A 24005-nucleotide genomic window follows, 5' to 3' on the forward strand; every position below is an offset into this window, starting at 1 on the left:
AACATGCCCCTCAGCCAGTGGGGATGGCGGAGGAAGGTGGCTGAAGTGTGCTATGGTCCTTTTCCCTGATGGATTTTCTCAGGGGCGTGAATCCCCTAGGCAGTTGCTTTATGTGCATGGGGGTAGATACTTGAGTCACTGGAGAAGAATCCATGAGGGAGGACGATCTGTTGATTGCCACAAACCTGTTAGGAGATGAATAGAGATGGCAGGGAGGGTGGGTTTACATTTATTGTCCTAGGAGAGGGAGAGCATGGCTAGCTTGTAAATCATTGCACTTTGATCTGAAAAGTGTCTTGGCAACTTTAATCATATGGTCTGGGAAACTTAAGCCTTGTTTTGTCTTTCCTGGGGAATGAGTAGAACAGGGTGTACTCAGTAGTTCAGTGCTGGAGGAAAGGCTTCATGAGTAGTAGAAAGAGTTTGGGATATCTATTTAGGGAGGAAGCAGAGGTACAAAACAGGCTCTACAGTGTGACTCTTACGTCTCTGGTTAATATTGTTTCTCCCATACCTGATTTGGAAGAAATATCATCAAATGGCATGGTTAAATTGGACCTGGCCTTAGATACACACAAACTGTTGGTGGCTCTGATGTAATCTGTCATGTGTTGGGGTAAGGATGTTGTTGGTGATGTCTGCAGAAGATAATTGCAGCTTGACATGTGTGTTTGGTTGCACAGAAGTGTGTAGGTCTGTTTATTTGTCTACTCAGCCTGCCCTCGACTTCTGCCTTTGGTTCCTTCGCCTTGTCTTTGTCGCGAGATGCAGTGCGTAGGAATGGAAGGGATACTTCTGGTGCTACTGGACAGTGCTCATACTGCTGGGTAGTACTAGATGAGATGTTTCTTCCAAAAAGAAAATTGCAGCACAGCTCTTTCCATTCTTTGTTTTGTTTGAGTCTTTCTCATATCTGTCTTCTGTCACCTGCAGGAAAGGCCTTTGACATCACATATGTGCGTCTGAAGTTTCACACCAGTCGGCCGGAGAGCTTTGCGATCTACAAACGCACCAGGGAAGATGGCCCATGGGTGCCCTACCAGTATTACAGTGGCTCCTGTGAGAGCACATATCACAAAGTCAATCGCGGCTTTATTCGGACTGGAGAGGATGAGCAGCAGGCGCTCTGCACGGATGAGTTCAGTGACATCTCCCCTCTGACTGGGGGCAACGTGGCATTCTCAACACTGGAGGGACGTCCCAGTGCCTATAACTTTGACAACAGCCCTGTGCTACAGGTATGTGAGGAGGACTAAGTCAATCAGGTGGTCTGAGTTGTGTCTTTCTGTTTAGTCATTGTGGATTGTGGCTTTGTGCTGACTGTGGGCTGCACTACAGCCCTTATTCACACTGAAAGGCGCTTGCACAGGTAAGTTGGGATGGACAATCCAAAAAGACTCTTTTGAAGTAAGAGTTGAACTCTTGACTCTATTGTTAGTAAGTTTATGGTACAAAAAGCAAAATTGGTGGTACTAAGGATGATTTGTCATTAGGCATCATGGAAGTCTTTAGAGGCTGGATGTAAATCTCTGCCTGCTTCAAAAGCAGCTGTGGGCATTTTGCTGTTGTTCCAGATATAAGGACAGAGGAAGGTAAAGCCTAAGTCAAATGAATATTTGGGGCATCTGCATGTATATTTTGAGCACAAAAATTTAAGAAATGTGAGATTCTTCCAAACAAATAAAGGCTTACTGGAAGCCCTAATCTGTTCTCATACATGTGTATTGGGGCGGGGCAGCTTGATTTTATCCACAGTATTTGTTTTCTCTTACAAGTGGCTTGGTGAGGGGGTTTGGTCGGGATTTTTTTGTTGTTAGCATTCACAGTGCTGGTTGAGCAGCAGTCAGGAGCATACTAGGAGCACCGGTTCATCCGATTTACTTGCAACTTTCTGTATTCTGCTTGATGACTTCTCCAGCTTATATTGCAACAAGGAGCTAAAGCTGTGGGGTTTGCCCCATCAGGGCTCATCTCCTTCATTTCGGAGCTGTGATCGCCACTTTCTCCCTTTCCTTTTAGAGTAGCAGGAGCAGACTGAGACATGAGCACCCAACAGGCTCGGGGCTCACCTGTCTCTGATTGCCAGCCAGCGGGCAGAAGAGCAGAATAGCAGAATCTGGTGGGGCTCATGTCTGCAAACAAAAATAAAGATTAATGGAAAAGAGAGAACAACTCCTGAAATGGAAAAGAACCAGTTTGGCCACCTTGTTGGTGTAGCTAGCCCTGGCAGAAAACAGGGTTTAATTTCAAGTTAGGGATATGGTGTATAATTTTCTGATAAAATTCTTTTTGTAAGGAAGAGAGACCTGACCGCCAGTTCCCTAAAATATGTACAAACCTCTGGCATTGCTTTTCAGAACTGAAGTAAACATGTATTTTGTGCTCAGCACTTCCATGTGTTTATGCCAGTGTTTGTAATTTGGTAAATCATCTTGTACTGGCTAAGCAGTGACGCAGCTGCAGTATGGTTGTACATACAGGGATGTTTTTCTCATGTTCTTTTTTATGGTGTCTGAAGGAAAATGGCATTGCAAAAGCTGTAGTAAAAACGAGGAGGTACTAATGACAGTCACTGGCTGAAGGTGGTGTGAAATCTGGGGACAGGCTACATTTGCTGGCTCTTGCCAGAGGAGGGTAGGGTACTGTGGTGAAGATGCTGTGTAAATATTATGAAAAGCTCTTGTGTTGTAAGTCAGATCTGCCTGTCTGTTTTCTTTCCTCAGCCTCCCCCAGCCTCATTCATCTGTCTGTGTCTTTTCATCTGGCAGTGTATGTCTGCGGAGAAGTGTACCCTAAACCTTTTCCTGTTCATGCTGTAAAGCTTTGCAGGAAAACTGTGGTCAGATAGATAAGTACAATTGGCAAGCTTGCATAATTGTGGGCACTGTGCTTTTTGCTTGTGATGTTACCCACTGCTTCTCAGCTGAGAGCAGTCAAGATGCGAAGAGCCATTGGAAAGGGTACCCAGAGAGGAGCAGGGTCTGGAAAACACATACAAACCAAGAGGATGTGGTGTAATGCCTCTTGGGCAGGGACATATAAGCTTCTGAGGTGCAGAGGGGAAAATGATGAGGAAGGAACTTGCTGATTGATGAATGACTTTGTGAATACATTGTGAATACAACTGCTAATGGCACAGCACTGGTATGTGCTTAAGGGGGCTGTTTGGTGTTTAATCTGATGGGATTTCTGTCTGCTCTAGGAATGGGTGACGGCTACAGATATTAGAGTGACCCTCAATCGTCTGAACACATTTGGAGATGAAGTTTTCAATGACCCAAAAGTTCTCAAGTCTTATTACTATGCAATTTCTGATTTTGCTGTGGGTGGTAGGTGAGTAGACAATAAACCTCTGTACTTATTAAAAGCTTTTGGTCAGGATTACTAGAGTGCTTTAAAGATTTTGATTATACTCACATGGTACCATTAGGCTCTGGTCTTTATTGACTGTCCTAAACCAAAAATGCAGTAGAATGAATCTTATGAAGCTTGCAAATACTGTATATAATCTCTTGTGGCTATAATTTCAGGGCAGGCAGAGATTCAATTTTTTATTTTTTTTTCGTGATTAGATCAAATGTTAAGTGATTTGTGAGAGTGGAGGGTGAAAAGAGTGACAAAAATGTAAAACAAAAGAAGAAACCCCAACTTTTTTCTACCCTGTGCTTTGTGTGGTTTTTAACATGTCATTAGTTGTTCTCTGCCTGTATCTCTAGCCTAGAATAACAGTAAGTAGAAAATCTCAATGTCTCTGCTTCACACGGAGCTATCTCCTATGGAGATCTGAAACATTGTACTATACTGTGGTTGTTTGTTCCTTTTGCCAGAGTGTATTGCAAATGCTTAAATCTTAGGTTGTTGATGATAAAATATTTTCATAAACAGAACTGAGACCAGTGCAGTGTTTTGGACTGTTTGCAGAGAGCAGTCCTGAGACTGGGATTTGACAACCTGGGAATTTGCATTGGCTGCACCACCAGTCTGTGGAGGTCCCTGGGCTTCTGTATTAGTCACCTTTGTGCTATTTAATTTCTTACTGATACAAGCACACGGTCAGCATGCATGCCTTTTCCTGGACTCTTATGAGAGAAGCTATGGAGAATGTACTGACCTAAAGCCAACAAAATCTTTGCTTCTCCTACTCAGCTTATTCTGTTTTAGTGACAGACTGCAAAGGAGTTGGCTGACATTCTTGCATTTCTAAATGCCTACCTTGAGCATGCTACACCTATTTGTTTTGTAGAATGGTTTGGATTGGAAGGGACCTTCAAAGGTCATTTGTTTTCGGGATGGCTCTGTGAGTGACCTGGATTGCTGGAGTTTAAATACTTGTTCCTTGTCTCTTGTTAACCAGATGCAAATGTAATGGGCACGCAAGTGAGTGTATGAAGAACGAGCTGGGGAAGCTGGTCTGCAATTGCAAACACAACACCTTTGGGGTTGACTGTGAAAAGTGTCTTCCTTTCTTCAATGACCGTCCATGGAGGAGAGCTACAGCAGAGAGTGCCAATGAATGCTTGCGTACGTGTGGCCATGCTTGAGGGGAAAATCTCTGAGGGGTTGGGTCTCCTGCCTCTGTTGGCATCCAGAAGCTGGCCCTGCATGGTTTTAAGTTGTTTCAGTTGTAGTTGGCCAGTGTTAAGCACAGTTCTAGTGCTTTTCAGCAGAGATTTCACATGGTTTTAAGTTGTCTCGGTTGCAGTTAGCCAGTGCTGGTGTTTTTCAGCAGAGATTTGGTGGGACTGCTGTTCCTTCTACTCTACTCCTATCTTGTAGGAGCTTTCTGGTAGATCCCCAGAAAGGGTCATCTCCTTTCTGGAGAAGGATGGGAGCAACCTTTAGAAAAGAGACATGTTGCAAAAATGTACAGGCTTGTACTTTATGGAACCCGTAGAAAAAACTATTTAGTGTGCTGGAGTATAATTGACCTTGAAAAAGCGCCTCATTTAGCATCCACTGACTTCCTCTTGTATTTGGTTTATTGGTTTTTACAGTTACTTGTCAACTATTTCATCCAATTTCAAGGCTGTTGCAACAGTTCTGGACTGCAAATGTGGATCTCTGTGACTGAATGCCAATTTATTTTTGCTTGGTTTTGTGTTGCAGACCACAGCTCCTGGTAGTTTACTTTATAGGGGAAGCTTTATCAGACAGAAAAGCTTTCTTCCTGTCTGACCTCTGTGTGTGTTGATCAGTCCCAGCTGTCTGGTCAAGACCTGTGGCTTCCCTTGACAGGCCAGTCAAAGCCAGGTCTTCTGCTCCCTAGACAGGAGATTTGTAATCCAGGGGGGAAGCTCTCCTTACAGCATGGAGTCAGCCTTGTTGTTCTCTTCTTGTGCTTGTTTGCATGATGGAGATAGGTGTTGCTGTGTGGGAGGGCGGCATTTCAGCTGCAAATGGCAGCCCCATGTGGAAGGGAGTGGGGTAGAAAATGCTGGTTTTCTTCTGGATGTAGATGAGAATGGTCTCAATGAGCCTGTTTTGTCGCTACAGCCTTGCTTCCCCCTCCCCATGTTCAACCACCACAAAAATACGCTTTCTTCTTTTTCTTCTCTTTGATGTATAAATGCCTTAGGGGATCTGTGCTTGGGTCTCGGGATGGTTAAAGGCTCCTACTCCAGCTCCCCTACAACTTAATATTAAGCTTTGCATAGCAGGTTTTGTGACTGTCAGGGTCGGATAGCCGCATGTGCTGTTTGCTGATGGTACCCTTGTCTTTGCAGCTTGCGACTGCAACGGGAGGTCACAGGAATGCTACTTTGACCCTGAGTTATACCGCTCAACGGGCCATGGGGGCCACTGCACGGGCTGCTCAGATAACACCAACGGTGCCCACTGCGAAAGGTGCAGAGACAGCTTCTATCGCCTGGGGAGTGAGGAGGGATGTCTGCCCTGCAGCTGCAACCCAGTTGGTAAGTAGTGGCAGAAAACATTTCTGCCTGCAAACTTCCATGCACAAAAGCTAGGTCTTCTCTTGATTATGCAGCTAATTGCAAACTACAGGGTAAAAAGAGGGGTTTTTTTGTCTGTTTTTGTTGCTTTTTTTCCCCATGTAGGAAATGTTTATTGGGTTGTATTTTGGTTTAAATTATCCTTGGATCTAATTGGGGTTGGGGTGGCAGGAGCAGATGGTTCACCTCTGAAGCATTTACTCCTTCAAATGTGTTCTGAAATAGATTTTTTTTATTTTGGTTTTTTGGTTGTGGTGTTTTGTTTTTTTTTTTTTTTTTTTTCCACTGCATATGTGTTACCCTGGACACTCCCAGTACTAAAGAGCTCATTTAAATTCTTAATAAACAAGATGATGTGAGCGGATATTTCTGGAAGTTGTTCATATTGAAGAATTGTAGTAAACTTTAGCTGCATCAGTTTCTCCTGAGTATCCAAGCACTATAAATACAAACTAGTGAAACCTTAGACACAAAAGGGGGGGTGGGGGTGAGAAAAAACAAAGTAAACTCAGAATATGTAGTTAAACTCCTTTAAAAAACAAACAAAACCCCCAAAACAAAACGGAAAAAATTCTGGCAGGAGAACAAATCTTTTGTCGTCAAGGGAACCACTTGACCTGTATGGTGTGATGCCATAACTACACCAGCTCACAGCAAATACGGGGAAGGAGACAAAAGGGTAACAGATATTAAGATATGATGTGAGGTTCCAAAATAGAGTAGCTGGAATAAGTAATTGCTTGCAGCACGCCCTAAAAGTCAGCCAGCGAGAGGTCTGCCAGGGTATGTCTCCTGTCTAATTTGGTCAGAGAGTTGTACAGTTGTGAAATTTTTGACCAAGAAAGGCCTCTTTCTTCCTCCATCTGCTCTCCCAGGTCCTCGGGTCGGACCTTATTTTAAGAGGGGTGAGAGTTGGTGTCAGCTGAGATGGTCAAGAAGCAGCAGGGAGGTGACTTCTTGGGTCTTTAAGGACAAATTTCAAAGGGCTTTATAACAGCTATTGGCTTGTGTCCTGTGGCACACTGGCACCCAGGGTGTATTTGAAGCCCCTGGATAGGTTTAGATTGCTATTTTTTGTCCAAGTACTGTTTTTTCCTAAGTAATTATAAGTGGCGCTGCAAAGGGGGTTTGCACTTTGGCTGTATATGGTAAAGGTTTTGTGAGTTCTTCTGTCCAGCCTAATCATCTTGTAACTCTTCACTTTGCTATAATCTTCTGGTGTGGATTGAAGTGGAAAGAAGCAACTATTTCTGTATATTAAAATACTTTTTTCCTGGTAGTTAACTGTTACAGTGCTGACAGCTCCTAGGCTGCTAGCTACACTGGTGCTTGGAAGAAAGCATTTTGTCCACTGTGGATTAAAGAAACCTGTTGCTGCTTTTTGTGCATGTTTGCTTTAACAGAGCATTACTGAGGAAGGTGTCCTTCCAAAAATTAGAGTTTTGCTGAAGAGTTTGTTAGGGTTAATAGTAGCACATGCAGCCTCACTCTGAGTAGATGGTTTAGTCTTTAAATCCAACTTGGGAATCAAGGGAGGAAAGGAAATCATAGCGTGAAAGGGAGAGGTCAGGATATCCCCTGGCAAAGGGGAGATGGTGATTAGGGAGAACACAAGGGATTCAGGGAATAAAATCTCGGAAATGGTGTGTTGCAGGATAAAACAGGCATGGAATTAAAGAGGCGTGCCAAGGTAACATTGAGGATGAAACACTAATAAGGATGCAACTTATATATTAAAAGGTTGGTTGGTAGGAATACTTAAAAGCTGAATATAGTTTGGAAGACTAGATAACGATTCATCTCTCTAGAGCTGCTGGGGGAAAATCCCTGTGAACTAGAGGCAGTCTTTAGGTAAGCTGTCACTTGTCAGCTTGAAGCTATGCTTCCCACTTTCTTTTCCCATGTTTCTTGCCCATTTTGTAGAGTTGAAAAAAATTGCACGCTAATAGAGCTGGGTGGGTCTGCTGAGGTGCCTGTCCCTGCTCTCCCTGCAGGCTCCCTCAGCACACAGTGCGACAGCTACGGCCAGTGCAGCTGTAAACCCGGCGTGATGGGTGATAAGTGCGACCGGTGCCAGCCAGGTTTCCACTCCCTCTCTGAAGCTGGGTGCAGGTAAGGGGGACTGCTGCTCTCTAAAAGAAAAACTAGGCTCCTTTTTAAAGCTTTTTGTGTTGGCTCTTGATGAGTTATCCTCTCTCCTGACTCTTTCAGGCCCTGTTCTTGCAATCTGGCTGGCAGCACAGGGGAATGCAACGTTGAGACAGGACGGTGTACATGCAAAGACAATGTTGAAGGCTTCCACTGTGAGAGGTGAGTTTCTCTTCCTGTGGCTTTGTTTCAAGAATGAGAAACATTCGAGTGATGGCCAGGGGTAAGCATCAGGGAAATGAATTCTCTTTCCTTCACATCTTCAGATGCAAACCTGGATTTTTCCATCTGGATTCCTCCAATCCAAGGGGCTGTACCCCCTGCTTCTGTTTTGGACACTCTTCAGTTTGCACCAACGCCATCGGCTACAGTATCTATAGTATCACCTCCAGCTTCCAGTTTGGTAAAATTGAGCCTTCCTTTGTATCTTGGGCTGCGCTGTAGACTCAAGTCAGAAGTGATTAAAAAACCTGCTCCTTCCTCTCTCTGCAAGACTGCAAATCTTGGGCAGGCAGGTCTGGGATCCCTCTTTTGGAAGTGTTGAGTTACTTCTGAAGTTACTGGGAACTTCCATGTCTGCAGCTCGTTTGTTCAGCTAGGGAGGAATGAATTCACAGCTGGGACTTCAGGCACCCAGTGCTAATGTACAATATGCAGGTGCAAGTAGGAATTGCAAATACAAACTTTTTATAGCTTGAGAGGTGCTGGCAAGGGGGCATTTTCTCAGTTTTAGAACCAAATCAGGAGTTTCTGACTGAGAGGGTTACAATAATTTTAGGTTTGGGGTTTACATGGCTCTGAATAAAACATGGTTGTGTTTCCGATGGGTCTGTAAGCTCAGGAAAAATCTTTTTTCATACAGCCAGTTTCCTGTGTATGCATGTTTTCATGCTGCGTAGTCTGAAAAGAACATCTTTTTAATTAAAATTCCACTGGAGAACAGTTCGTACAAAGGCTGAAACTCTCAAGTCGTAGGGGACTGCAGGTTTTCCCATCCCTGCTTAAGCTCTTTGGAAAAGAAGATTTTGAACAAGTCGTTGTCACAGGGTTCGAAGTTCAGAGGGTTCAAGTCAGCACTCGAGTTAAGGGCATAAGTGGGAAAGATGATGTTTGCTATCTATGTTCTTCTGCACAGCTATTTTCTGAAGTCTGTTAGTGCCAGTGTACAGACTGTAGATGAGTTATATACGAGCAGTGTGCAGTATGACATGAGAAGTGTGTGCAAAGCTACGTCTTCGAAGGGTGTTAATGCTTGCATGTTTCATTTTTTTTTCAGGAGAGGACGAGTGGCGTGCTGAGCAGCGCGATGGCTCGGAAGTCTTACTCCAGTGGAGTGCGGAGACCCAGGATATTTCTGTTATCTCGGACAGCTACTTCCCCATGTATTTTGTTGCACCACGTAGGTCATTCGAAAAGTGAGGCTTTCTGTGCTGCTTGTGCCCTTTCTGTTCTGTCCCCTAACTAAGGATTTCTTCCCCTTTCAGGCAAGTTCTTGGGCAACCAGGTTTTGAGTTACGGGCAAAACCTGACCTTCTCCTTTCGCGTGGACAGACGGGACACGCGCCTCTCTGCAGAGGACCTGGTGCTGGAAGGGGCTGGGCTGAGAGTGTCAGTGCCGCTCATTGCCCAGGGCAACCCTTACCCCAGTGAGAACGCACTGATCTACACCTTCAGGTGAGAGGACTCTCCAGGTGTGGTGGGAGCAGCTGGGACCTAGCCTGTGGTGCCCCTGGCCTCTGAGTTTTTGAGAAAGCAAACAGCATTAATTTTAGCTCAGAAGAGTGGTCTTATCAGGTTAATTTGAAGCTCGCTGTCTAGCAGCATTGCATAAGCGTATATGAATTATGTTGCAATAGCATACCACTGTTAGAAAGGGTGCTTTAAAAGGGCACAGCTGTTAGCATCTGAAAGCTTTGCTGATGATGCTCTTCTCCATAGGCTACACGAGGCTACAGACTACCCGTGGAGGCCTGCTCTTACGGCATTTGACTTCCAGAAGCTTCTCCACAACTTGACTTCCATTAAGATCCGTGGGACATATAGTGAGAGAAGTAAGTTGCTGAGCAGGACATTGCAGAAGAGAGGGGCAGACTCATTCGTCTAGTGTTTGGGTTGTTTTATTGTAGGGCCAGATCATAAATAGCTGTGGCAGTTATTTTGCAAATCCTGTGCTAATTGCTTTTCACCTGGCCTTCCTGTGTAACAGCCTCTCCCAGGCCTCCGGAAGAGGACATGGGGAAGAAAGGTGCTGCCTTTGAGAGTCTGGAAGCTGAGCACCCATCACCTGATGATTTTTTGCTTCTAAATGTGGGTGTTTTGCTGTGTTGCATAGCCAGTGTCTTCCAAATTGGTAGAAATACATAGCACAGAGTCCTGAAGGACATAGTAGGAGAGATGTAGGGAGTTCACAACATTTGGCCTTGGTTTCTGCTACACTGGGAATGGCTACATCCCCCATGTTTCCTGGTCTTGCCTTGGCATGACAAATGGGAAGGACGAGGTCTTGAAAGCACTGCCTGTGCTGAACTTGAGGGAAAGTGCCTCATAATGAGGATTTAGAAAAATCAGGCATGAATTAGGAGCGAAAATATCTGCATCCTTGGGTATTGTTGTGTGAAGAAGAATTTTTGCAGAAAGATGCCAAGGATGAATTTGTATTTGGGGAGGGTGGGAAAGGTGCATGTGTTTTAGTAGAGGTAGCTCATAAAGAGGAATCTAGGGTTGTGAAATGGAGGGGGAGGAAAGGTGTGGAGCAAGCCGTCCCCTGAGTGCTGTAGCTGCTGCTAATATGTGGGAGCTGAGGCTCTGCTTGGTGCTCTGGAGCTTTTGTGGTGGTACAAATGCACTGCTATAAGTTAAAAAACAGCTATGTTGTGCCTGGGCTCTGTTCTGCTCCAGGGAAGGGGCAGGGAGGAGAGGGGGGAGTGCTCAAATGCCAGATGAAGGAATGGTGTGAGAGGAATAGCTGAAGAGTTTGCCCCAAGGCATGGTTTGCAGATGCCATGTTAGAGACGGCGTATTAAAATTGCCGGAGAGATGGTCTGTCCTCCTTAGAAAGACAGGAATTGGTTTTGGTATTTGATTTGGAATTGGAAACCATATGCATGCAAAATATAACTTATTTTAACTGACTGTACTTGCTCACATGCTGTTTTCAGCATCCTCCTCTGTATTGTTATTCTCAACTTTTCTGCCCTGCGCATGCCCTTCGTGAGCTATATTGCATCTTTTCTGATCTGTCTAAACCTTCCTGGAGGATTTTGCTTCTTGATTTACCTTACTGTGAGCATCCACCTGTTGGTCTCTTGTGCCATTCAGATGTGTGTTTGGTGAAGTGGTGATGAGAGCCTTTGTGGTTACAAAGCGTTACCCCTCTTGGTGCTTTCTAGGTGCTGGCCACCTGGATGATGTTACCATCACAAGTGCTCGTCCTGGACCCGGTGTGCCTGTGGCCTGGGTGGAGAGCTGCTCCTGTCCGGTGGGATATGAGGGGCAGTTTTGTGAGCGCTGCTCCTCTGGGTACCGTCGAGAGACACCAAGCCTCGGGCCCTACAGCCCCTGCGTGCCTTGTGCTTGCAATGGGCACAGCGAGACGTGCGAGCCAGAGACGGGTAAGAAGGGCTGATAAAACAGGGAGCAGCGAGAGGGGGGTGGTTCTTTCTGGGCTGGATGATGAAGCAAAACCAATGTCCCTCTCTATTCCAGGTGCGTGCAATTGCAGGGATAACACAGCAGGGTCCCACTGTGAGAAGTGCAGCGATGGCTATTATGGAGATGCGACAGCAGGCACAGCCTCAGACTGCCAGCCCTGCCCATGCCCAGGCAGCTCGAGCTGTGCCATCGTGCCCCGCACAAAGGAGGTTGTGTGCACCAGCTGCCAGGCTGGCACTACAGGTGCGTTCCTACACGAAAAGTCTTTATTTCTACACCCCATGTGCCTGTGGAAATGTGTCTCCTGTCAGTTCTGGGGCTCTGACCCACAGTGAGCAGCACTGAAAGCTGCTGTCTTCTCATTCAAATCCTTCTCTGTTCCTCAGCCCTGTTTTCTGTCCTGTGTGAGGCTCAGAGCTACCCATGTTCTTTGTGCCTGTCTCAAAAACAAAGGGGAAGCAGGCTTAGTCTGAACATTTCTGTGCTACATAGGTGCGCCGTGCTAGCTTCTAATAGAGCTCTGTTAATTGCGTGGTGTTGGGCAGAAAATAGGATAGATTTAAAAGAGCCAGGAAGGCGGGTCAGACTGAAATAAAATTAGAAGATGCAGTTTGCCAGCTGGAGAGGCACTGTGGGATGCTTGGAGGGGAGGGCCACTGCCTTCCCTAGGAAAAGCAGGAAGGCTGCAGTGACTCACAAACACTGCCCAAAAAATACAAGACCAAATTTATGCTCAGCAGTTCTAAAGAGAAATATGTGAATGGGTACAGATCTTTTTTTTTTCTTAGTGAAAACCATGAAGTCTGAGCATGTACCCGAGTTGTTAAGCAGAGCCTTTTGTTCAGCCTGCAAACAGCAAGGAAGCCTTAGGATGGCAGCCTCCATAACGTTCTACTGATCTTATGCTTAGCATGGTAGAGTCCAAAGTCCAGAATACCTGTAAATGCTTGAAATGCTTAGAAAAGCCCCTGGCCAAGCACAGAGGCAGCTTTTGGGGGTTCCCATGGGGGCCATTGCTTCCTGAACCAAAGTGGAGCCTAGGAGTCCAGGTTCCCGGCAGCTCAGGTCAGTACAAGCTCATCTTTACTTGTAGCTATATGATCGCAGAAGAGTTCCTCCTGTCTCCCACCACCTTCTTGGGATGTGAGGGAAAAGGTGAGGGGAAAAGAGGGTTTGCGTGTGCAAGAACTGCCTAAGAAATGAAGCTTATAGCTGGCTGGTGGGGTCAAATCTGCAGTTATCGTAGGGAGCTGGGAACTGGATGCTTCAGTGGCTGCCTGTGGAGGCTTGCCAGATCTCATTGGCAGTGGGGCTTCCTGGAGCAGTGATGCCCCACGGAGCTCTACCTGCTTGGACTCTTAAATTAACAACAAATTACAAGCAATAGGTTTGGCTTAAAGGAATAGGAGGGAAAGGAGGAGCTGAAGTAATTCATAATGCAAAGTTCCAGTGAAAAAGCGGCTTAAATTTAGAGATGGGAAAGGGATTTGTGCATGGTTTCATGCACCTTTCTGGCCCCAACAGAAGGATAAAAAGGGAGGAAGCTGGAGAGCTTACTTTTCAGAAGGGACTGCAAAGAGGATCCGGGTGAGATGGCAGCAAAGGGCTTTCTGCTGCAGCATGTGTGTTTCTGTCGCATCCCAGGCAAGAGGTGCGAGCTGTGTGATGATGCCTATTTTGGAGACCCACTGGGCGAAAACGGTGCTGTGAGGCCTTGTCGCCTCTGCCAGTGCAACGACAACATCGATCCCAATGCCGTGGGGAACTGCGACCGCCAGACAGGCGAGTGCCTCAAGTGCATCTACAACACCGCTGGCTTCTACTGCGACCGCTGCAAAGATGGCTTCTTTGGGAACCCCCTGGCCCCCGATCCTGCTGACAAGTGCAAAGGTGCGAGCCTGTTCCTCTTGCATTTAAAAATGGGTTTGTCCCCAAGAGCTGCTGTTTCGTGATGTGTTGTTAGGACACAGTGTCAGGCTGTTGTTCGTGTCTGTCAGCAGCAATGTGTGACTTTATCCTGGTTTGGTGGTTCTACCTTGCTAAAATGCTTGTGTTTGTGGGTGCTTACTGCCATTGAAGCAAAAGCATTGTGTGACGTGGGGGCTGGGTTGCCATGTGTTTTTGATCTAGGCCCATTTGATCTAGTTTTGATCTAGGACAGGCTAGCAGGGTACCAACACAACAAGGGACCTCTAACTTTCTGCATATTTCTCCATCCCTTTTATTTTTGCAGCTTGTCACTGCAATCCCTACGGCACTGTGAATCAGCAGACGAGTTGCAATCAAGTGACCGGGCAGTGTGAGTGCCTGTCTCACGTCACTGGGAGGGACTGCAGTGCCTGTGAGCCTGGCTTCTTCAACCTCCAGAGCGGACGTGGCTGTGAGAGGTGATATTTGCCTTCGCTTGGGGCAAAGAGCCTGGTTTTGGGGCGTCTGTGCTTACCTTGTGCAGGAATGTGATGTTTGTCACAAGTAACTGGTTTGCCTCCATGCCCCTATGGGTGGGGAGGAGCAGCTATGAAGGCTGTACAAAAAGCCTGACTTAAATAGCTTTATAAATAGTTTTAAATAGAAAAGTGCCACATGACTGTGTGATTGTTGGTAGCAGGGGCTCGTGGGTTCCTTTTTTAGTGCAGGCATCAAGTGACCTTGCACAGTTCAAAGGCACAGTGCCTTGCCTCCTGCATCTGCCCAGCAAGGAAGGTGACTTTTGGCAAATGGAAACATTGAGCTGTGCTCATTAGGGCTCCTTCAGAGATGTGCTTCACCTGTGCCTCCCTTCTGTGTCACTGCCTGATGTGTGGCTGCCTCTCCCAGGTGCAACTGCCACGCGCTGGGCTCCACCAATGGCCAATGCGACATCCGAACTGGGCAGTGCGAGTGCCAGCCTGGTGTTGCCGGCCAGCATTGTGACAGATGCGAGGTCAACCACTTTGGCTTTGGCTCCGAAGGCTGTAAACGTAAGTCTGAGAGGCTGGAGCGAGGCAGATGGGAAGGATGTTGCACAGCCAGCCTTGCCTTTGCTTTTCTCCTGTCTCTGGGAAGGTACTTTCTCACCTCGCTCTTCATCGCAGCAGAAGTTGGCACTCTTATGTCCACACCCTGCATGGTGAAATTTGGTCTCTGTACAATTGCTTATCCCCTTTTTCTTTTATTATTTTTTTTAATTGGGGGTAGGAAGAACTCCAGCATTTTAGATACCCACTTCTCTTAGGTGTAAATACATTCTCTGAATCTTGTCCTGCAACAGTCCTGTTTCCTAATGTTAAATCTCTCTGCACAACTACTCTGCAAATGGCCTGAATATACAGATTCTGTCTTGAGAAGTAACAGATCTTGTAAACATGGTTGAAAAACAGGATGATTCAAACTTTCCTCCTTGATATCCCTGCCTGTGAAGAGCAGAAAAATTAACTGCAGTTGGTTACAACGAAATGGGGTAAAAAATTGTAAAGCTTTGTGGGAGAGGTAATTGCAACACTGTGAATACATGCAATGAATGTTGCATCCAGCTAGACAGAGTGCCCTGTGCTGGGTATAAGTGCCCCGATTGGGAGCGGGGCTCCAGCTGTGGGTTTGTGCCCTTGCAGACATTTTAGGGTATTTGAGGGTATGCTCTCACCTCGTGGGTTTTAGGGTATTTCTGCCTCTTCTCCAGTCTGACTGAGGTGTAACTTCCCCGCAGCCTGTGACTGTGATCCTGAGGGTTCTCACTCCCTGCAGTGCCAGGAGAACGGCCGCTGTGAGTGCAAGGAAGGCTTTGTGGGGAGCCGCTGCGACCAGTGTGAGGAGAACTATTTCTACAACCGTTCGTGGCCAGGCTGCCAAGAGTGTCCGGCCTGTTACAGATTAGTGAAAGATAAGGTAAGGCCACAAACGCCACTGTTGGTACCACTGGAGACAGTGGCACATGCCCGCTTGTGCAGCAGCTTTTATGCCTGTGGCTGGCTGATGATTGTTGAAAGCAGAGAGGTGCAAGGTGCTTTGCTGTGTCTCATAGCTGTGCTCTGTCCCTCTCACGTAGGTGGCGGAGCAACGAGAGAGGTTGCAGGAGCTGGAAAATCTTATAGCAAATCTTGGTACAGGAGAAGAAACTGTAACTGATCAAGCCTTTGAAGAGAGGTTGAAGCAGGCAGAAAGAGATATTATGGAGTTGCTCCAGGAAGCACAAAACAGCAAAGGTGAATTGACCTGATCAGAGATGGACCAACGTGAAATGAGCTCTTTGCTTGATGTTCCTGTTCTCTTTGGACACAGCGTGTTTTATTTCAAGCCTATGCTGTGCGTTAGGACAGACAGCTATTTCAGATAGCACTGAGACAGTGTATGTTGTTATCAAAACAACGGTGGCTGTGCTTTTATCCCTGCTGTTCTCCTAGTGGTCACTGTTGTACACGCAAAGTAAAGATCTGCCTCTAGCTCTGTACAAATGCAAGTGTTTTATGTGTTACCCTCTTCTCCACATGCAAAGGAGGTTTTTACTTGTTAAACAAGCAGAAGGCTTTCCAACATACTTATTATGCTTATAAATTTGCTCAGACATCTTGGGATAAAGCAGTTCTTGTTGGGATATCATCAGTGATCAGAATGAAGGCTTCAAAATCCTGCTGGCAGGCTTAATTATGCTGCCATAAAGCGTATAATGTTCTGAAAAGTGCTGTTGTGGAGACTTGTAGCTATTTTTCCTGTTAAAGTCTGCTTCAGATTGATTCTTGTACTGTGGCCTCTGCCATAGGATGTCTGTGAGCAGGACGTTAAGCAATGTGGCAGTGGTTTGTCCTTAGGGTCTTTTTAATGTATAAGCTGATGTGTGTTTTGGAGAAGAGCAACTTGAAGAAGACTATTGACTTTGCAGTAAAAGATGTTCCCCTGGGAGTTGGTTCAGTGATTTTAGCCCACTTTGGAAAAATCTGTCCCCTTCTGCGTGAAGCTGGGAAAAAGCTGACGCGCATCTAATGATTGCGTTTGCTTGGAAAGATTCCTGCCAGTGGGAATGATCGCTGAAGCTCTTCTCAGTTTTAGCTAAGGTAGCGTTACGCTGCTTACTTGCCATCCATGCCTAGGTAATAGTCCCACATAGGGGGGTAGGAGGCTGGGGTTTGGAGAAAGGTGAGGGAATGGATTGGGTTTTGTGGTGGTATTTTTCATCTTTCTTTCTACCTCTTAGAACCATAGAATCATTCAAGTTGGAAAAGACCCTTAAGATCATCAAGTCCAACCGTAAACCTAACACTGCCAAGTCCACCACTAAACCATGTCCCTAAGTGCCACATCTACATGTCTTTTAAATATCTCCAGGGATGGTGACTCAACCACTTCCCTGGGCAGCCTGTTCCAATGCTTGACAAACCTTTGGGTGAAGAAATTTTTCCTAATATCCAACCTAAACTTGCCGTGGCACAACTTGAGGCCGTTTCCTCTTGTCCTGTTGCTTGCTACTTGGGAGAAGAGATGGACACCCATCTTGCTACAGCCTCCTTTCAGGTAGTTGTAGTAAGGTCTCCCCTGAGCCTCCTTTTCTCCAGGCTAAACAACCCCAGTTCCCTCAGCTGCTCCTCCTAAGACTTGTGCTCTAGACCCTTTACCAGCTTTGTTGCTCTTCCCTAATGAAGAAGCAAGTTAAATGCAAAAATAACTACCCTTGCAAAAATCTGTGCACACCTGTAGCACTTATTTGTGTTTTTCTACTTGATGCGTAGTTTGTAGTATGTTTTTGAAATGTGTCAAATGTTCATGTTCAATACTTAAAATTTGCTGCAAGGTCAAGGCAACGTATTTGGGAAAAATCTTAATTTTGGAAGCCTGCAGGCTTCTGCTTCTACTTCATCTCTTAATAACGCTCTTGCCTTTTCAAAAGTAATTGTCCCTGGTCATGAGATACATATCTATGCTTTTATGGCTCTATTATTAAGATGCTGTTGCGGGGAGTTACCTGGTGGTCCAGAAATTTTGGGAAGTTTGTGGGGCTCAAGTCCTCCACATTGGAGAACCAAGGCTCTATCCTGTCAGCTTTTGTCAGAGAATTCACAAAGCAGATGTTTCATACCTCTTGAGGAGCAGCTCTGTTGTCTTTCTTAAGTCAATGATAGAGGTGAAACATGATCCTGAACACAAAATCCACCATCAGAGTCAGTTCCAACACCCAGCAGGATTGTCTTATCAGTAGTTAATGACTTTTCATTTCTCATATTTGGTGTGTATTCTGATGATGGCTTTGATCTCAAGCTGACTGACTTATGAAACAGCTTTGCTGGTCCCCTTTCAATAGGGGATTAACCTACCAACCTGTTGCTTGCAGTGGTAAGCTGCTGCTCCAGCTTCTCTTCCTGATGTAATTAATTTTGCTGCCTGTCTTTTATATCATGTTTTTCAGATGTAGATCAAGGCCTCATGGATCGTCTCAAAGACATCAACAGCACACTAGTGAGTCAGCTCAACAGGCTGAGGAACATCCAGGGCACAGTGCGGGAGACAGAGAACCTGGCGGAGCAAGCCCGGTTGCGGGTGGAGGACACGGAGGACCTGATCAGCTTAGCTTCTGATATGCTTGAGAAGGCGAAGATGGCAGCTGACAACGTGGTGAGTGTGCTGCAAGATCGCACATGGTTAGGAGCGGAGAGGGCCTTTCCTTTCTGTGCCCTATGGTGTGTTTCTTTGCTTGTTCTCTCTCATATAGCAAATTTGTTATGGAAATATCTTCTCCCCTACCCAAGATCATGGGAAATAAATAAAGGAAGATCACCAGTGTCTGTCATAGATTGTATCTTAGCCCCTGCTCAAAGAAACCAAAGTAAGAACCCTTAAATAAATACCAGTACTTTTGTTTTTAAGGAATAATCAGTGGTGGAAACTGCATGAGCTGAAGAAAAAAATACAGAGAAATCAGACGTAGGTTAGACACATCTCAGACATTTAGATCATGACAGTAAATATTTAAAGCAAAGATGAATAAAAGATGAAAGAAGAGCTTTAAGATTTTTTTCTTTCTTTTTTTCCAGTCCATTACACCTCCAGAGTCAAGCAGGGACCCTAACAACATGACTCTCTTGGCAGAAGAGGCCCGTAAGCTGGCTGAAAGGTAGGCTGTGGCAAGACATGCTTCTCACAGCCCACATCAGGGCCGTGCTCTTCCCTACAAGGGGGAGGCAAAATTTCATTTGCTTGATACGAAACACATGCCCTTTGCTGAGTAAGAGTCTATCACTGGGTGCATGCCTATGTATCATTGAGGGCAAACACTAGACACGTGAAGGAGGGACATGTACAACCATAGCGGTGCCTTTCAGCTGTTCTTGTGGGCATTGCTGGAGTGGTGCCTGGGTTGCAGAGATGGTCTCAAACAGCATCTTCCATTGCAAATTTTTTGGCATCTTCCACATGCAAATCTGGGTGAAGGAAGGAAAAGTAAGAGAAAATTTGGCATTGAGGATTGTGGTGGGTTGACCCTGGCTGGATGCCAGGTACCCACCAAAGCCATTCTATCACTCCCTCCCTCAGCTGGACAGGGGAGAGAAAATATAACAAAGGGCTTGCGGGTCGAGATAAGGACAGGGAGAGATCACTCACAAATTACAGTCACGGGCAAAACAGACTCAGCTTGGGGAAAATTAACTCAATTTATTGCCAATCAACCAGAGTAGGGTAATGAGAAATAAAACCAAATCTCAAAACACCTTCCCTCCATCCCTCCCTTCTTCCTGGGCACAGCTTCACTCCCAGATTCTCTACCTACCCCCCCCAGCGGCGCAGGGGGACAGGGAATGGGGTTTACAGTCAGTTCATCACACATTATCTCTGCCGCTTCATCCTCTTCAGGGGCAGGACTCATCACATTCTTCCCCTGCTCCAGCGTGGGGTCCCTCCCATGGGAGACAGTCCTCCACAAACTTCTCCAATGTGGGTCCTTCCCACAGGCTGCAGTTCTTCACAAACTGCTCCAGCATGAGTCCCTTCCATGGTGTGCAGTCCTTCAGGAGCACACTGCTCCAGCGTGGGTCCCCCACAGGGTCACAAGTCCTGCCAGAAAACCTGCTCCATGGGCTCCTCTCTCCACAGATCTGCAGGTCCTGCCAGGAGCCTGCTCCAGTGCGGGCTTCCTATGGGGTCACAGCCTCCTTCGGGCACCCACCTGCTCCAGTGTGGGGTCTTCCATGGGCTGCAGGTAGATATCTGCTCCACTGTGGATCTCCATGGGCTGCAGGGGGACAACCTGCCTCACCATGGTCTTCCCCATGGGCTGCAGGGGAATCTCTGCTCCGGCGCCTGGAGGACCTCCTCCCCCTCCTTCTTCACTGACCTTGGTGTCCGCAGGGTTGTTTCTCTTACATGTTCTCACTCCTCTCTCTGGCTGCGGTTTCTGTGTGCCCTGCAACTTTTTTTCCTTCTTAAATATGTTATCACAGAGGTGCTACCACTATCACTGATGGGCTCTGCCTTGGCCAGCGGCGGGTCCATCTTAGAGCTGGCTGTTATTGACTCTGTAGGACATAGGGGAAGCTTCCAGTAGCTTCTCACAGAAGCCACGCCTGTAACCCCCCCCGCTACCAAAACCTTGCCACACAAACCCAATATAAGGATGGAAACCACTGGCTGACAATTCTAATGGTGTTATCTTTCTTCTATCATCTTGTCCAGACACAAAAAAGAAGCTGATGAGATTGTTCATATAGCCAAGGCAGCAAACGATACTTCCACAGAAGCATATCAACTGCTGCTGAAGACCTTGTCTGGGGAAAACCAAACTGCAAATGACATTGATGAGCTCAACCAGAAGTGAGTCAGTAACAGAAAATTCTTATTATTTCCTGGCTTTAAAGCAGTTCTTAAAACTAAGATGCCTTCTGTAGTGTTGTATGCTTTGGGTTTTATGGGAGTTGTCTTTAATTTCTTAGCCTCTCTACCCTCTTAGTAAGTTCAGATCTACAAAAACAATTGTAGTGTAACTGGATCCTTGGGTTTTTTAGGTATAATCAAGCAAAGAACATTTCTCAAGACCTAGAGAAACAAGCCAACAGGGTGCTTGCAGAGGCAGAGGAAGCTGGAAACAAAGCCCTACAGATCTACGCTAATCTCACCAGTCTGCCTACTGTGGATTCCACAGGGCTAGAGGTACGTGCAGAAAGCATTATGCTGTTGTGGTTTAACCCCAGCCAGCAGCTAAGCACCACGCAGCCAGTCACTTGCTTCCCCCTCACAGTGGGATGGGGGAGAGAATTGGAAGGAAAAAGGTAAAACTTGTGGGTTGAGATAAGAACAGTTTAATAGAACAGAAAGGAAGAAACTAATAATGATAATAATAACAATAAAATGACAATAATAATAAAAGGATTGGAATATACAAAACAAGTGATGCACAATGCAATTGCTTGCCACTCGCGGACTGATGTCCGGTTAGTTCCCGAGCAGCGATCACCCCACCAGCCAACTGCCCCCAGTTTATATACTGGGCATGATGTCACATGGTATGGAATATCCCTTTGGCCAGTTTGGGTCAGCTGCCCTGGCTGTGTCCCCTGCCAACTTCTTGTGCCCCTCCAGCCTTCTTGCTGGCTGGGCATGAGGAGCTGAAAAATCCTTGACTTTAGACTAAACACTGCTTAACACGTGGATGTTTTCAGTTGTTGCTATCAACATCATTCTCATACTAAATCTAAGACATAACACTATACCAGCTACTAGAAGGAAAATCAACTCTATCCCAGCCAAAACCAGGACACATGCACAGCATTTTCTAAAGATCAGTGAGGACAAGCATTATAGCAGGTTGCTGACATACCTTGTATGTGCTCTGCTCATGTTTCTCTGCCTAAGAACAGTCTGTGGAATTTTTGTCCATCTAGGCATAATCTAGACTTGTGCATTTCAGCTTTTATGCAGGAGACTTGCATGCAGGAAACTACATAGGTAAACCGCCACCTCCCCCAATCTCTGAAGGACAGAAACCCGAGTGAAATGTTGTTTGCCAAACATCTTGGCTTGGACAGAGAAGTGCAAAAATTTCAGTTCCCTCTGAAGCCTGCAGAACTGCTCCCTCTCCTGTCATGGTTTAACCCCAGCCAGCAACTAAGCACCACACAGCTGCTCTCTCACTTCTCCCCACTCTCAGTGAGATGCGGAGCAGAATCGGGAAAAAAAGTAAAACTCGTGGGTTGAGATAAAAACAGTTTAAACTAAACTAAAATATAACAACAATAGTAATAATGAAATGTAATAATAATTGTATTGAAAAGGAATATAACAAAAACAGAGAAATAAAACCCAGGAGAAGACAAGTGATGCACAGTGTAATTGCTCACCACCCACTGCCCGATGCCAAAGCAGCAATCCACCTCCCACCCTGGCCGACTCCCCCCAGTTTATATACTAGGCATGATGTCACATGGTATGGAATATCCCTTTGGCCAGTTTGGGCCAGCTGTCCTGGCTGTGTCCCCTCCCAACTCCTTGTGCCCCTCCAGTCTTCTTGCTGTCTGGGCATGAGAAGCTGAAAAAATTCTTGACTTAGTTGTTGCTAAGTAGTGTTTGTGCTGAAAACATCAGTGTGTTATCAACGTTATTCTCATACTAAATCCAAAACATAACACTATACCAGCTACTAGAAAGAAAATTAACTCTATCCCAGCCGAAACCAGGACACCCGTACTCACTGTAGTGCAGTAGATTTTCTTGCACACGAAACTGTTCGCAGCCTCTGTCTTTCATTGCACTGACCCTCATGGTATTCAGAGCTTTGAAGGCAAAGTTACAACTGTAGTTGTAAGAGATGGGAAGCTGTCATAGCTTCTGTGTGTTTGACCATTAGAAACTATACCGTGTTTTGCCACCTGTTCAGAAATTCTTTAATGTTTAGGAGTCTGCGTTTGTTTCTGATTTCCACCTGCAGAATGAAGCAAATAAGATCAAGAAGGAAGCGGAGGAGTTAGATCAGCTAATTGCCAGGAAGCTGAAAGATTATGAGGACTTGAGAGAAGACATGAAAGGAAAGGAGCTAGAAGTAAAGAACCTCTTGGAGAAAGGGAAGACGGAGCAGCAGGTCAGTTCTGTTTTGTGCAGGCTTTTGTTTCCTGGAAAAAACCAAGGAAAACAAGTAATTGGCAAGATATGAAAGACTTGGTCTTATTCAGTCTTAGCACTGCTTGTTACTTACAAGAATACTGAAGAATGGTTCCTGAAAGGAGATGCAAAAAGCTGGTAAAAGCAATGGCATTGAGGTTCTATGGGAGAATAGGGGATGTTTCCCAGGTGTGGTGTCTTCACCATGTTCAGAACAGTATTCCAAAAGTACCTAAATTCACGTGGTTTCAGAGGAAGCATTGCTGCTCAGGGATGAATGCTGTTCCGTATAGTGTTGGTGTTTCAGGCTGAGCAATGCTTTTTGATACATCTAGATGTCATCCTTCAAAAGGTAAGAATAGATACGCGTCATATCTCCTTAGACTGCAGACCAGCTCTTGGCTCGAGCAGATGCAGCGAAAGCCCTGGCTGAAGAAGCTGCTCGGAAGGGCAATGGCACACTGCAGGAGGCTAATACCATTCTCAGCAACCTGAAAGGTAAAGAAAAAGCACTTGCAGTGAATCCTTCAATTCCTGTGTGACAAGTCACTTGGCAGTAGGGTATCTTAGTTGAACGGGCTATGCTATTGCCAGTACCTGGGTGTTGGGTGGGTTATTTTGGCGCTTTTTTTTTTCTTTAAAGAAAAAAATAGAAACGTTTTCAGTGACTAGAAATCTCTTTTTGTTAAAGTTCCTTATTTAGCATCAGAAGACGTGTGATAGGGAGAGCTGAAGCATATATTCCCCCACACCTGAATTTGCTCTTTGTCCCTCTAATGTCAAGATGGCAAAGCCTGGGTAGCTTGGTCAAAGCAGCATCCCAAGGCTCTTCTGGAGCAAGTGATAAGAATCTGTTTTGCCCTTTCTTAGATTTTGATAAGCGGGTGAATGATAACAAGACGGCAGCTGAGGAGGCACTGAAAAAGATTCCTGCCATTACCCAGACTATTGCTGAAGCCAATAATAAGACACGCCAGGCAGAGCTGGCGCTTGGCAGTGCTGCTGCTGATGCCCGTGAAGCCAAGACTAAAGCAGATGATGCTGAGAAAATCGCAGGTTCTGTTCAGAAGGTGAGTCCTCTGCAGTTCTGAAGCCACCCTCCACCGAGATATTTGTGTGTAACTGCATAAACTCTTCTTCCAGTATTTTCTGGTGAGCCCCACGTGCTTTTGGCTGTATTTGCTGCTAGAGAATGCAAAATGT

At 45.9% G+C, this 24005-nt stretch overlaps 1 protein-coding gene across 1 annotated transcript in view; it reads left to right on the forward strand.

Annotated features, from left to right (window-relative positions):
• LAMC1 (laminin subunit gamma 1) overlaps window positions 1–24005 on the forward strand; it is a 71092-nt gene that overhangs the window by 42762 nt on the left and 4325 nt on the right. The window contains exons 2-25 of the mRNA XM_030032797.1: window positions 934–1238; window positions 3203–3333; window positions 4355–4521; window positions 5724–5912; window positions 7946–8063; window positions 8163–8261; window positions 8366–8502; window positions 9376–9498; window positions 9584–9773; window positions 10038–10150; window positions 11489–11710; window positions 11805–11993; window positions 13395–13640; window positions 13984–14137; window positions 14568–14710; window positions 15436–15614; window positions 15775–15931; window positions 18124–18329; window positions 18749–18828; window positions 20385–20522; window positions 20714–20858; window positions 22633–22782; window positions 23186–23300; window positions 23673–23872. Of these exons, the coding sequence (XP_029888657.1) occupies window positions 934–1238; window positions 3203–3333; window positions 4355–4521; window positions 5724–5912; window positions 7946–8063; window positions 8163–8261; window positions 8366–8502; window positions 9376–9498; window positions 9584–9773; window positions 10038–10150; window positions 11489–11710; window positions 11805–11993; window positions 13395–13640; window positions 13984–14137; window positions 14568–14710; window positions 15436–15614; window positions 15775–15931; window positions 18124–18329; window positions 18749–18828; window positions 20385–20522; window positions 20714–20858; window positions 22633–22782; window positions 23186–23300; window positions 23673–23872 (3896 nt within the window). The remainder of the gene's footprint in view (window positions 1–933; window positions 1239–3202; window positions 3334–4354; window positions 4522–5723; window positions 5913–7945; window positions 8064–8162; window positions 8262–8365; window positions 8503–9375; window positions 9499–9583; window positions 9774–10037; window positions 10151–11488; window positions 11711–11804; window positions 11994–13394; window positions 13641–13983; window positions 14138–14567; window positions 14711–15435; window positions 15615–15774; window positions 15932–18123; window positions 18330–18748; window positions 18829–20384; window positions 20523–20713; window positions 20859–22632; window positions 22783–23185; window positions 23301–23672; window positions 23873–24005) is intronic.

Source organism: Aquila chrysaetos, chromosome 12 (assembly GCF_900496995.4).
Source record: "Aquila chrysaetos chrysaetos chromosome 12, bAquChr1.4, whole genome shotgun sequence".
Classification (NCBI taxonomy): domain Eukaryota; kingdom Metazoa; phylum Chordata; class Aves; order Accipitriformes; family Accipitridae; genus Aquila; species Aquila chrysaetos.